This window comes from Cucurbita maxima, unplaced genomic scaffold, assembly GCF_002738345.1.
Source record: "Cucurbita maxima cultivar Rimu unplaced genomic scaffold, Cmax_1.0 Cma_Scf00052, whole genome shotgun sequence".
Lineage (NCBI taxonomy): Eukaryota > Viridiplantae > Streptophyta > Magnoliopsida > Cucurbitales > Cucurbitaceae > Cucurbita > Cucurbita maxima.
Window position 1 is genome coordinate 560,549 of NW_019272068.1, and position 14,194 is coordinate 574,742.

The window sequence follows — 14,194 nt, forward strand, 5'->3', positions numbered from 1 at the left end:
ATTTACACATTTACCTTTTTCATCCTTGTCAAGCTTGGTAGATGTGGAAGCTTTTGCAATCTTACCTCATTGAACTCGAACCTTTTGAATAAATCCTTGGTGTACTTCTCTTAATTTAGGAAGATACCATAGTTGTTTGATTTGAAGTCCAAGAAAGAAAACTCTCCCATCATACTCATCTCAAACTCATGCATACATTTAGAAAATTGGAGGATCAGACAAATATAATATCATCTACATATATTTGCATAACATATCTTTTTTTTAATTTTAATTAGGAGAGTAGTGTCGAACTTACCCATTTTGAAATTATTATCAATCCACATATATTTGCATAACATATCTTTTTCTTTAATTTTAATAAGGAGAGTAGTGTGGTTATCCATTTTGAAATCATTCTCCGTAACAAAATGTATAAGTTTTAAATTTATGGTAAAAAATTATAGACCACATGTTTCATTTTAATATATATATATATTTAAATGTAATAATATAATAAAAATTGTTAATGAAGAGTAATAATTTAAAAGTAATCTATAAAAATTTTATAAATCTAATTAAAATCATTACATTTGAAATAATTTTATAATTCAAATAATTTTTTTCTCAAAATTAATTTTCATATAATTTCTTTTCTGAAAACTTTTATTGGAAGTAACTTAAAACTATTCAAAACTCCACCATCTATTACTCTACAAGTTATTGTCTAGGATATCAATTTTGCACTTGGTCTATGATGTCTACAAGTTATTGTCTATGATGTCAATTTTGCACCTAATGTCAAGTATCTTGTTGATGTCAAAAACTTGATCCATGATGTCAATTTTGTCAGGTATCTTATTTTGAATTCGATTCGTCCATAATGTCAATTTTGTAACCACATCATCAATTTTGTCAAATATCTTGTTCTGAATTTGATTCGAGGTCCAGGATGTCCATGATGTCAATTTTGTCACCAAATCATCAATTTTGTCAGGTATCTTGTTTTGAATTCGATTGGTCCATGATGTCAATTTTACCGCCACATCATCACGTTGGGTATCTTGTTATAACTGGAACTTCTCTTGTTATAACTGGAACTTCTCGAGTGTCTTGTTATAACTGGAACTTCTCGAGTGTCTTGTTTTGACTGGAACTCTAGAACTTCTCGAGTATATTGTTTTGACTGGAACTCTAGAACTTCTCGAGTATATTGTTTTGACTGGAACTTCTCGAGTATCTTGTTTTGACTGGAACTTCTCGAGTATCTTGTTTTGACTGGAACTTCTCGAGTATCTTGTTTTGACTGGAACTTCTCGAGTATCTTGTTTTGATAGGAACTTCTCGAGTATCTTGTTTTGACTGAAACTTCTCGAGTATCTTGTTTTGACTGGAACTTCCTTTTATCTCTAATTTGAGTGAACCAACAAAAAAGACATTGAAATCGTTATTCCCACCTTACAAAAAGGGCANTAAAAAAAAAAAAAAACCAAACATCCAAAGATGAAAAGAGAGCCGGCTTACAAGATGTATACATTTAATGATGTAAATTATGGACCTATGATTTAATTAAAGATGTGTGGATATTGATGTGTTATTTATTTATTCATTTTGGAAATTTTATAAATTAATCCATTATATTATATCTAGGAAGTATGGAACTTAAAAGAACAAACTATTTGGTAGTCATATACTTCACCAAACCAAATGAATGATCAATAAGTATTGATATTACAACAAATTTTGTTTTATTTGAACAAAATTTGGTAATATAAATAGATACACAAAAGAATAGTACGAATCTCCACCGTCCATGATCATGCCTTCAATCCACTACACATAGCAACACCAAACCCAATTCTCTTATTGCTCAGATCGTACTCCACCCACATATTCTGCTGATGAACGTTCCCGATTATATTACTCTCAGTCACAAGTCTATCTGACCGTCCGATCCCCACGCACTTCACCCCTTTCTCCACTTCCGTCAATAACCCTTCCCCTTTCCCGACCAATATCTCCACCCCATTCTCAAACTGGAACCACATGTCGCCGATCCTCCGACCCACCACGGCCGCCACTGCGCCGTCGAAACACATGTCCGCGACGGCGGCGTATTCATATCCTTTCTTCATCATGGGCCCCACTAATCTCACCATCTCTGCTCTGACCTTGCTGTAGGCCTCATCTACCAAATACGTCAAATCCGAGCCGGAGTCGATCATGGTCTGACCGGCGCCAGATGGGTCCGGTTTGAAAACGGCCGGCGAGATGTTGAGTTTGTTGTTGCCTATTCTTATCCCCTTCATCGGGAGGGTGTAGGCCAACTTGTCAAGATTCGGGGAGCGTCGACTTTTGGGGAAAGTCAACATGTTGACGTATTTGAATTTAGCGGAGTTGGGATTGTCTCCAAGGTAGAACAAGCCGGTTAGATCCGACCCGGTCCGATCCGGAACGCAATAGGAAAACTTGGATATTTTGGCCTGGGAGATGAAGGAGAGGCGTCCAGTATTCATTCCCAACATACCCCTGTTTTGGGTGGAGGCCGTAGCGCAGCCCAGAAGGAGGGAGCGGGTAGTAAAGGAACTGGAGAAGGTGAATTTTTCAGTGACGAGATTACCCTCGGCCAGGGTCCCATCCGCGTAGAAGTAGGAGTAGTGGCAGTGGCGAGTTGGGTCACAAGAAGTAGGAAGGGTAAAATCGGGAATTCGGGGTCTGCACAGAGTGGTGTTACAGGGAAGGAAAGAGAAAGAGGAGGAGAGATAAGGGTCAAACCAATTAATCATGGGCTTCACTGATTTTCTCCTTACTTTGCCGTGGCATTGAATCCAGGACAGTTGGCTGCCGGTGTCTACGACCATGTCCATCTGCTGCGGCGGCGATCCAATGGGAACAGACACCACAAGGGCGTTGGAGTACTGGAAGGGGAGCTTCCCATGGGATTTGGTTTTGGAGGAGAGGGAAAGGGAGGCTTCTTGGGAGGAGACAGAATGGGAGGTCAGAGGGAAGGAGAGGGAGAGGGAGTTTGATGGGGAGAATAAGACACCGAATAGGGAGAGAAGTAGGAGAGAGAGAGGCATGATTATGGGTTTGTGAAGGTTTGACGTTGGATATGACCCACCGTCCAAATACACCCAAACAAATAAAAAAAAGCAACAACTAAAAAGAACCTCTTTTCTATTCTCTTTGTTGTTGTATCGATATATTTCAACAGTGGGTCATATCCAACGTGTTTTTTAACGTAGCTGTTGTTGGGAATATATAGAGAGTAAAAATGGAAGGGAATGTACAATTCAAACATCCTATTTCAAGAAAATATAATCAATTGGTTTTAGTTTTAGGTTTTAGTTTTAGTTTGAACAAATGTGTGGTACAAATTTGAGATCTAGTCCGGAATAAAATGATTTGTTTTTAGTTTGACTATATATGTGATAGCATTTGAATATGTAATTTTTTAGTTCAAAACTATGACATTAAATGAATTGAATTAAGTTCATAGTGATAAACGAGTGAAATCTTTGTTTAACAATAATAAAATGACTTGTCGACGTATTAGGTTATTTATTGAATATGGTATTGTGGCATGTCAACTAACGTATATTTTTTTTTTTTGTAAAATAAATATTATTAGTTTAAGAAGAGGAGAAAAAAGCTAACCTATTATTCGGTCTATTTTTGTTCGTATTTCTTTTAATAGCATTTTACTTAAAATTGTGAGTGTAAAAATATGTAAACCCTCTTATGAATTAATTGAGCAAAACAAACAGAAAAATAAAAAATGGCATCTTCTAATTTTCTTGCAGTCTCTTCCATTGTCCTTTCATTCTATTCCTCAATGGGATGGTGCCCATGCATGTAGCTTCTCAAAACGACATCGTTTCCACCACATCTGCAAGAAAACTAGAAACCCATCTTTTTGCTTTAACGTGTTGAAATCTGCTGGCACCACAGATCCTAAAAGGGCTGGCCACCTGCACCCTCAACCTCGCCCACGACAAGACTGCTCAAAGTCGTGTCCTCGCCCAGTCCTTCGCGTCCAAGGCAGCCGAACCCAAGCTTAAGGAGCGNCTGCTGGCACCACAGATCCTAAAAGGGCTGGCCACCTTCACCCTCAACCTCGCCCACGACAAGGCTGCTCAAAGTCGTGTCCTCGCCCAGTCCTTCGCGTCCAAGGCAGCCGAACCCAAGCTTAAGGAGCGCTATGCCACTTGTGCTGAACACTACGACCATGCTGTCGACGACATCGAGGATGGGAAGAACTACTTGGGGAAAGGTGACTACAATGGCATCAACACTATGGCACGGCGACTGTCTGGATAGTTTCATGCAGCCGTCGAAGGACCCATCGGTGCTGTTTGACAATGGGAAGGCTGTGGAAGATATTTGTAGTATCATCTTGAATAGGAAGTAGGTTGTGACCTCCACATAAGACAGACAAGGGGCGACCCTCAAGTAACTTCTATCCGATCACATGAGGGACGGTGCATCATCCAATACATCAAGAATGTGCAATGTAACTAAGTCGAGGCATATGTCAAGTTCGAGAGAACGAGGCGGAACGAGTGTTAAAGACAAGCTCAAAGAGGGTCGAGTAGACTCCAAACAATAACCTCAAAAGTGTTTCGAAAGACCGAATCGTGACTAAAAAGACGAAATTGAAAACAAATAAAAATGGGTTTGAAAGACCAAATCTGGACTAAAAAGACGAAATCGAAAACAAATAAAAAGAAAAAGAAAATAAAATAGAAGTAAAATTCTTGCAAACCTTAAAACAAGAAAAGGAAATCAAGGACACCAAAATTAAATATAAAATCAAATCAAATGTTACAAATACGAATTACAAATATAAAATAAAATACAAAAGACTCTAAATATGAAAACGGACAAATGACTTTAAAGAAACCGACAAGGGACTAATGCTCCAAAACGACACCCTTCTGTGACAGTGCAGCTCTCGAACACCTCCTTGTATCGACTGGTACCTAATAAAAAATAGGAGAAAGGGGTGAGTATAAAAATATACTTAGTAAGCAACCTACTTGTAGACTCTTTTCGCATCCTTATCTTAGTAGGTATCCACGGTCTTATTTCTAGGTTCTAGTGAGTACGAATCACATTACAACTCTCTTTTCTGTATCTTAGGAGGCTTGTCCATCTTAAGCAGTTAAATGATCAGTGTCCTGAGGTGAGGCGCGACCTCATAAGTAAATCTGAGGGGATCGTATGGCTGGATCTGAATACGTAACTCTCTCTGAACATCATCCGTAGAGGTTGGCTGACGACTCTCACACGGGACCATACATCCACTAAATTCGGGTGCGACCCCTTGTGTGCCGGTCAGCTACTGAGTCATCCTATGTGGCTCTACATTCCCCACTCAGGGACGGGTTTCTACGGCCCAGGAGTCCCTGTTCAGAAGATCTCTTAGCTATCACCACTAGGTCTGGGCACCTGTCACACTTCCCCATCTGGATCTGCCAAGCTCAACGATCTCCGTACCTGAGATCTGTCTTGACGGTACGGTATCGGAGGAGAGAGAGAACTGGAGGTTTTGATGACACTATCTACACTGCTCAACTCTAGCGGGCTACCTACGGTTACCGTGGTGACCTATTATTCTTTCTAGGGTGGAACTTGGTGGCTTAGACTTGGATTCATGTATCTTTAGGATTCTCGTGCCTGGTCTCCCAAACCTATCGGTTTTGGAATTCTGGGCTCTGGATCCGCTGGTAATCATTTCGCGGGTCTCATTGCACGGTATTCTAGAGGTCCCCCAATCTAGGGTCTCATCTAGCCTACTTAGTCACAAGAACCCTAATCTAAGCTCATAATTTCTTCCTATTCATCAAGAAAGATAACACAAGCAATCATCATGCATAAGAGTTCACACGCAACAGTTCATGTAATATTAACAAACATGCTCAACGGGAAGATAACGTCCATCTTTACCCGAAGCGCAGATTTCACAAGTTTTCCATCCTCCTCATGCATACATACTTTATCAGAATCTCAATCAAGCAGATTTAATAAACCTTTCATATCTAGCTTTTCTTAATCATTTCATTTTCGCAGTTTCCATACTAATATACTAGGTTCGGCTAGCTAAGTTAATGGGTGGTAGCATGCATGCTTGTTCCTAGTGGAAATCCAAATGGCTACTTACATGGTTGACACGTGCCTTCCCAAGCTCGAATTATTTGCCGGAAACGGTTATGAAAATTATGGAATTTCCTTGATAGGTCCTAATTCACATAAAAATAGGATCAGAGTTAAAATCGGGGCGAAAAACAAGCAAACGGAGGGAAAATGGTCACTCACGCGCCTACACGCGCGCTAACGCTCTGGAGGGTGTACTATGCGCATGTGTTCACGCGTGACTTCCTGCGCAGTCGCGGGCCAGCGGCCAGTTCGAGTGGTTCGGACTCAGGCCGACCCGGTTACGCGCGCCTGATGCGCTTCTCTAGCCCGTAGTCGCCACGTGTCACTCGTCGGTCTTGCTGAGCTTCTCCGTACATCGGCCAACATGTGGCGGCGATGCCACCTCTCTCCTCCTGCATTTTTTTCTAAATTTTCCAGAAACGTGAGTTTTGGCGTTTTCGATCTATTTTCTTCCGATTTTATATTTTCCAATCCGTAATCCGAATCAATAAATTCTCTTCACGATCTCATATTCTATTTCTACAATATATTTTTCTTGTATTTTTTTGGTAATCACAGGTCATATTATTTGAGTTCGAATTTGAGGAAAAACACGAGTTCTTATCGAAAATAACGTTTTCTTGAAACTCCGATTTTTGTCCAAAAACTTCAAGAGACCTATGTGAATCTTATTTTAGTTACATACCTCAAAAAATCCAGATCTAACGCTCATGAAATTTCTTAGATCTAGATAAAATCGAAACACGAAGTTCGGAATCTTACTTTGTCCGTTCTCAGATTTTCTTGCTGGAATGAGTGGATCCACCACCCAAACTCCTTTTCCACCACCGAGAGGAGTATTGCTTCGAAGTTTCTTGCCTTGGATTCAATCTCCGCAGTTTGTCTTCTCTACTATTCCTCTCTCCCAAACCCTAACTTCTTCTCCTTTCTCTTTCTCTCTTTTTCTTTTCTTTCTCTTTCTCTCTTCTTACAGCCCAAACAACTAGACTCCTAGGTAAGAGTGGGGGCAAAATGACCCTTTTGCCCCTATGTTGTTATTTTTATTTTATTTTTATTTGTTTATCTAAAAAATTCAAGTATTATATTGGGAGTCAATTTCGAAACAAAACCTGGGTGAGTAGGATCAAACGAATAGCCACTTAGAAAATTTAGTGATGGCTTGAGTCAACCAAATAAGTGGTTTTACTATTGGATTGGTGAGATGAATTGTACAAAGTATGAACGACTTGTGCTCTATGCCCCTTACACGTGTCGTACTTGTGACTGTTTGACGTGTATGGTGTTATGTTATGTTATAACTAAATTTATGTTATGTTACGTGGGATCCCATGAGACATATATATGATGTTATGTTATGTATTTTGGGATTACTTTCATGTTCTATGATGCATGATGTCTCTATATATACGTTATGCCATAAACATATATTATCTTCAGGTTTATGATGCCTCTAACAAATTTGCAGGAAATCGTGGACCGAGGTTGGTCTGGGTTATCTCGTGATCGCCCCGAAATGTTCCATGATTACTAATTTCTCAACATCCCATGATTTTAACCAAGTCGAGCTTATTGACTTACTAACTTCTCAATGCATGATTTCCACATCTATTATTTTAACCAAGTCGAGTTTATTGACTCACAATTTTCACGTCAAAACACACAATGATGGCAAGGACTACTTTTCGAGATGCCAACAAAAAAACATTGGCAAAACAAATACTTGTCGACGCATTAGGTTATTTATTGAATATGGTATTGTGGCATGTCAACTAACGTATTGTTGAATATTAAGTTAATAAAAGTTGATTTTTTCTTTTTTTGTAAAATAAATATTATTAGTTTAAGCAGAGGAGAATTGTCCAGAAAAGTGTGCATAATAACCGAGCCAAGTTTATGATTGGGTTTGGAGAGAAAAGAGCATAACCTATTCCGTCTATTTTTGTTAGTTTTTCTTTTAATAGCATTTTACTTAAAATTGTGTGTGTAAATATGTAAACACTCTGTTAAGGATAGTTGACCGTTCATTATAAGGCAAATATCTAGATATTTGCCTTACATTACGGGTTACCATATTTTCCCTTTTACTAAATACAAATATATTGTATTCATTTATTATTCTTTCCTTTTATCGCTATTTCCTTATTATTTGTAATTTACCTTATTTCTGTATTCTGTAAATGATTATAAATAAGAGAACTCTCACCACCATTTGGGTGTGGTGGATTAATCAAACATTCACATGGTATCAGAGCCCTTTCGGTTTAACAACCCTGATCCTTTCTTCTCTATGGCTTCCGAATCTTGTTATCATCTTCTTCCTTTCAATACTATAATCCATATGATCACCATCAAACTTTCTTCCTCCAATTATCTTCTTTGGAAAAGCCAACTTCTCCCTCTTCTTGAGAGTCAAGACATGCTGGGCTATGTCGATGGAACTATGGTTCCACCACCTCGCTTTGAACCAGTAACCTCCTCAACATTCAACCCCAAATATTTGGCATGGAGAGCAGCCGATCAACGACTTCTCTGTCTCCTGCTCTCCTCTCTCACTGAGGAAGCCATGGCTGTTGTCGTTGGTCTCTCTACTGCACGTGATGTTTGGCTTGCGTTGGAAACTACGTTCAGCCATCAGTCAAAAGCTCGTGAACTGAGACTCAAGGATGACTTGCAGTTGATGAAACGTGGCACAAAACTTGTTGCTGAGTATGCCCGTGCCTTCAAAAAAATTTGTGACCAACTTCATGCCATTGGCAGACCCGTCGAGGACATTGATAAAGTGCATTGGTTCCTTCGTGGACTCGGCACCGAATTTTCAGCTTTTTCTACTGCTCAGATGGCTCTCACCCCTATCCCCTGTTTTGCAGATCTAGTCTCTAAAACTGAAAGTTTTGAGTTGTTCCAGCGCTCTCTTGAGTCCTCTGACTCCACTCCTACAGCATTCATAGCCACTAATCGTGGCCGCACCCATGAAAGTCACCCTGCTTCCTTTACCAACCAGCGAGGTCGTTCTTATTCTCACAAAAACAACTCTTCTAATCGAGGACGAACCCACTCAAGTCAGGGTCGTCGACCACCTCATTGCCAAATATGCCGCAAAGAGGGCCATTATGCTGACCGCTGCAACCAACGGTATGTTCGACCTGATTCTTCTCATGCTCACCTTGCTGAAGCCTTTAACACGTCATGTTCTATTGCTGGACCCGATGCTGCTGATTGGTTTTTGGACACTGGAGCTTCGGCCCATATGACTGCCGACCCATCAATTCTGGATCAGTCTAAAAATTACACGGGTAAGGACTCTGTGATTGTAGGAAACGGTGCATCCCTACCCATTACCCACATCGGTACTCTTTCTCCTGTTCCAAATATTCACTTATTAGATGTCTTGATTGTCCCTCACCTCACTAAAAATCTTCTTTCCATAAGTAAATTAACGTCTGATTTTCCTCTTTCCGTTACATTTACTAATAATCTTATTACTATCCAGAATCATCAAACAGGAAGGGTGGTGGCAACCGGTAAAAGAGATGGAGGGCTATATGTGCTGGAGCGCGGCAACTCTGCTTTTATTTCAGCCCTTAAAAAAAAATCTTTACGTGCTTCATATGATTTATGGCATGCTCGTCTGGGTCATGTGAATCATTCTGTTATTTCTTTTTTAAATAAAAAAGGTCATCTTTCTCTTACGTCTTTATTGCCTTCTTCATCATTATGTAATACTTGTCAGCTTGCGAAAAGCCATCGATTGCCTTATTCCCGCAATGAACGTAGGTCGTCTCATGTGTTAGATCTTATTCATTGTGATCTTTGGGGTCCTTCTCCCGTCAAATCAAATTCGGGTTTTCTTTATTATGCTATTTTTATTGATGATTACTCTCGATTCACTTGGTTTTACCCTTTAAAATTTAAATCTGATTTTTTTGATATTTTTCTTCAATTTCAAAAATTTGTGGAAAATCAATATTCTTCTCGTATCAAGGTATTTCAAAGCGATGGTGGTACCGAATATACTAGTACTTGTTTCAAAACTCATTTACGTAATTCTGGCATCCACCATCAACTCTCTTGTCCATATACACCTGCTCAAAATGGTCGTGTTGAGAGAAAACATCGTCATGTGACTGAGACTGGCTTGGCCCTTCTCGTTCACTCTCATCTTTCTCCTCGTTTTTGGGTTGACGCCTTCAGCACTGCAGCTTATATTATCAACCGGTTGCCTACTCCACTTCTTGGAGGTAAGTCACCCTTTGAACTCCTTTATGGCTACACTCCACATTATGACAATTTTCATCCCTTTGGTTGTCGTGTTTATCCTTATTTGCGTGATTATATGCCTAACAAGCTTTCTCCCTGCAGCATTCCTTGTATTTTTTTGGGTTATAGTCCTGTTCATAAAGGGTTCCGCTGTCTTGATCCCGCCACCACTAAGTTATATATCACCTGCCATGCTCAATTTGATGAAACTCACTTTCCTGCTATCCCTAGCTCCCAAGCCCAACCTCTTTCCACTATTCCTATTTCAAATTTCTTGGAACCACATCTTCATCATATTGATTCATCCCCCCCTACCACTTCATCACCGCACATTCCTCAATCCAGTTCATCCCTGTGTGATATTTGTTTTGACCTTGTAGATGAGTCTGTGCAGGTTGATACTTCTCTTGCAGGTTCCACTTTGCCACCCTCGACTTCTAATTCAACCTCTATTGAACCTCCTGTTGATTTCTCTTCTTTGGGCACTCATCCTATGATCACACGAGCCAAAGCTAGTATATTCAAGACTCGTCATCGAGCAAATCTTGGTATGTTGGGCTCATCTGGACTTCTCTCTGCTCTTCTTGCATCCACTGAGCCAAAATGATTCAAATCTGCGGCTAAGAATCCTGCTTGGGTGGCTGCCATGGATGAAGAAATTCGAGCGTTACAACAAAATGATACTTGGACTTTGGTTCCTCGCCCTGCCAACACCAACATCGTGGGCTCTAAATGGGTGTTTCGTATTAAATATTTGCCCGATGGATCCGTCGAGCGTTTCAAGGCTCGTCTCGTTGCCAAAGGTTATACTCAGGTTCCTGGTCTTGACTACACTGACACTTTCAGTCCAGTTGTCAAAGCTACCACTGTCCGTGTTGTGCTTTCTATTGCAGTCACAAATAAATGGCCTCTTCGACAACTTGATGTCAAGAATGCTTTTCTCAATGGAACGCTTATTGAACGTGTTCATATGGAACAACCTCCTGGGTATGTTGATCCTCGATTTCCAAAGCATGTTTGTCTATTAAAGAAAGCTCTCTATGGCTTAAAGCAAGCTCCTCGTGCTTGGTTTCAGCGTTTTAGCTCATTTCTTCTCACACTTGGGTTTTTTTGTAGTCGCGCTGACACGTCACTTTTTGTCTTTCATCAGCAATCTAACCTTATCTATTTGCTTCTTTATGTTGATGACATTATTGTTACCGGCAACAACTCATCTCTTATTAACAGCTTTACTCGCAAGCTTCATTCTGAGTTTGCTACCAAAGATTTGGGTTCTCTCAGTTACTTTCTTGGTCTTGAAGCTTCACCCACTCCTGATGGTCTCTTTATCAGTCAGTTAAAATATGCTCGAGATATTCTTACTCGTGCTCAGTTGCTCGATAGCAAACCAGTTCACACTCCCATGGTTGTTTCTCAACACCTGACTGCTGATGGTTCTCCTTTCTCTGATCCTACTCTCTACAGATCTCTTGTTGGCGCCCTTCAGTACTTGACTATCACGCGTCCAGATATTGCCTATGCTGTCAATTCTGTCAGTCAATTCTTGCATGCCCCTACTGCAGATCACTTTCTTGCTGTCAAACGTATTCTTCGCTATGTCAAAGGAACACTCCACTTTGGTCTTATCTTTCGTCCATCCACTGTTCCTAGTACGCTAGTCGCTTATTCGGATGCTGACTGGGCTGGTTGTCCCGATACTCGTCGTTCTACATCCGGCTATTCTATTTATCTTGGTAACAATCTCATTTCTTGGAGTGCCAAAAAGCAACCTACTGTATCACGCTCCAGCTGTGAATCTGAGTATCGTGCTCTTGCCACAACTGCTGCTGAACTTCTTTGGGTTACGCATCTTTTGCATGACCTCAAGGTCCCTATTTCACCGCAGCCCTTACTCTTATGTGACAACAAAAGTGCTATTTTTTTGAGCTCTAATCCTGTTTCTCACAAGCGGGCCAAGCATGTTGAACTAGATTATCATTTCCTTCGAGAACTTGTTATCGCTGACAAACTTCGTACACAATATGTACCCTCTCATCTCCAAGTTGCTGACATCTTCACAAAGAGTATTTCTCGACCTCTCTTTGAATTTTTCAGATCCAAGCTTCATGTTCGTTCAAATCCGACGCTCAGCTTGCGGGGGGGTGTTAAGGATAGTTGACCGTTCATTATAAGGCAAATATCTAGATATTTGCCTTACATTACGGGTTACCATATTTTCCCTTTTACTAAATACAAATATATTGTATTCATTTATTATTCTTTCCTTTTATCGCTATTTCCTTATTATTTGTAATTTACCTTATTTCTGTATTCTGTAAATGATTATAAATAAGAGAACTCTCACCACCATTTGGGTGTGGTGGATTAATCAAACATTCACACCCTCCCTATGAATTAATTGAGCAAAACAGACAGAAAAATAAAAAATGGCATCTTCTAGTTTTCTTGTCGTCTCTTCCATTGTCCTTTCAATTATGTTCTTCAATGGGATGGTGCCCATGCATGCAGCTTCCCAAGACGACATCATTTCCACCATCTGCAAGAAAACTAGAAACCCATCTTTTTGCTTTAACGTGTTGAATTCTGCTGGCACCACAGACCTAAAAGGGCTGGCCATCTTTACTCTCAACCTCGCCCACGACAAGGCTGCTCAAAGTCGTGTCCTCGCCCAGTCCTTGGAGTCTAATGCATCCGATCCCAAGCTTATGGAGCGCTATGCCACCTGTGCTAAACACTTCAACAATGTCGTCGACGACATCGTGGATGGGAAGAACTACTTGGGGAAAGGTGACTATAATGGCGTCAACACTATGGCGTCTACAGCTATGACAGAAGCCGGCAACTGTCTGGACAGCTTCATTCAGCCGCCGAAGGACTCAACGGCGCTGTCTGGCAGCGGGAAGGTTGTGGAAGATATTTGTAGTATCATCTTGGTTATAGCCAATCTTCTTCTTGGGCGTGCCTAATTCCTCCTTCAACCTTTATGTACTTGGAATGCCATGAATCAATAATATGTTTGTTTTGAATCCTATAAATTTGGACATCAACTCCTTCATATTTTAAACCAAAATCTAAGATGACTCGATACTAATCTGGGGTCACTCGATAACTTTTATTGCTCTCGAACTTTAAGGTCACAAGTTCTAGTTCGTGAGTCAATAGTTGCACATAATTTCCTCTTAATGATTTATAGACCTCCTCAGCAGACACGATAAAGCTAAAGAAACTAGTTTGAATCGAATCAAAATGAGTATGGAGGGAGAATTGCCCAAATTGTTCAAAAGCTTACTCGATTTCATTTATTCATAACTTTTTTGGTTAGATTGGTTTGTTTTATCTTTTTGGATTCGAGTCAGTTTGGATTGGTTTCGAGTTTATAGTGCAGAAAAACTAGGTCATGAATCGTCCCGATTTCATTAAAAAAAAAAAAAAAACAAGAAAGAGAAGGCTAGCGGAAGGCCAAAGGTTTTCTGGCCCAACGACCCACCCTCTTATAAGTAGGTGCATGTCACAATCTCATTGACAAAAAGTAGGTTGTGACCTCTAGACAGGCAAGTGACATCTGCATGTCACAACCTTATTGACAAAAAGTAGGTTGTGACCTCCACACAAGAGTGACAAGTGACATCTACCTTATTGACAAAAAGTCGGTTGAGAATGTAGGTTGTGACTTCCACACAAGACATACAACCTCCACACAAGACAAACAAGTGACATCTGCATGTCACAACCTCATTGACAAAAGACAAGTGACATCTACATGTCACAATCTCATTGACAAAAAGTAGGTTGTGACCTC

General features: G+C 40.2%; 2 protein-coding genes across 2 annotated transcripts; one reads left to right on the forward strand and one right to left on the reverse strand.

The window, feature by feature from the left end:
- Nucleotides 1–1,641: 1,641 nt before the first annotated feature.
- Nucleotides 1,642–3,188, reverse strand: LOC111471393 (aspartic proteinase PCS1-like). The gene has a single exon (XM_023117115.1). The coding sequence runs from the start codon at nt 3,057–3,059 to the stop codon at nt 1,797–1,799; it is 1,263 nt and encodes a 420-aa protein (XP_022972883.1). The 5' UTR covers nt 3,060–3,188; the 3' UTR covers nt 1,642–1,796.
- Nucleotides 3,189–12,821: 9,633 nt separating this feature from the next.
- LOC111471419 (pectinesterase inhibitor-like) lies at nt 12,822–13,361 on the forward strand. Its single transcript, XM_023117138.1, has one exon. It carries the CDS (start codon nt 12,822–12,824, stop codon nt 13,359–13,361), a length of 540 nt encoding a protein of 179 aa, XP_022972906.1.
- The last annotated feature ends 833 nt before the right edge of the window (nt 13,362–14,194 follow it).

Bases quoted from the DNA above. Each gene is read 5' to 3' on its own strand.
- LOC111471419 (XM_023117138.1), top strand. From the start codon at position 12,822: ATGGCATCTTCTAGTTTTCTTGTCGTCTCTTCCATTGTCCTTTCAATT.
- LOC111471393 (XM_023117115.1), bottom strand. From the start codon at position 3,059: ATGCCTCTCTCTCTCCTACTTCTCTCCCTATTCGGTGTCTTATTCTCC.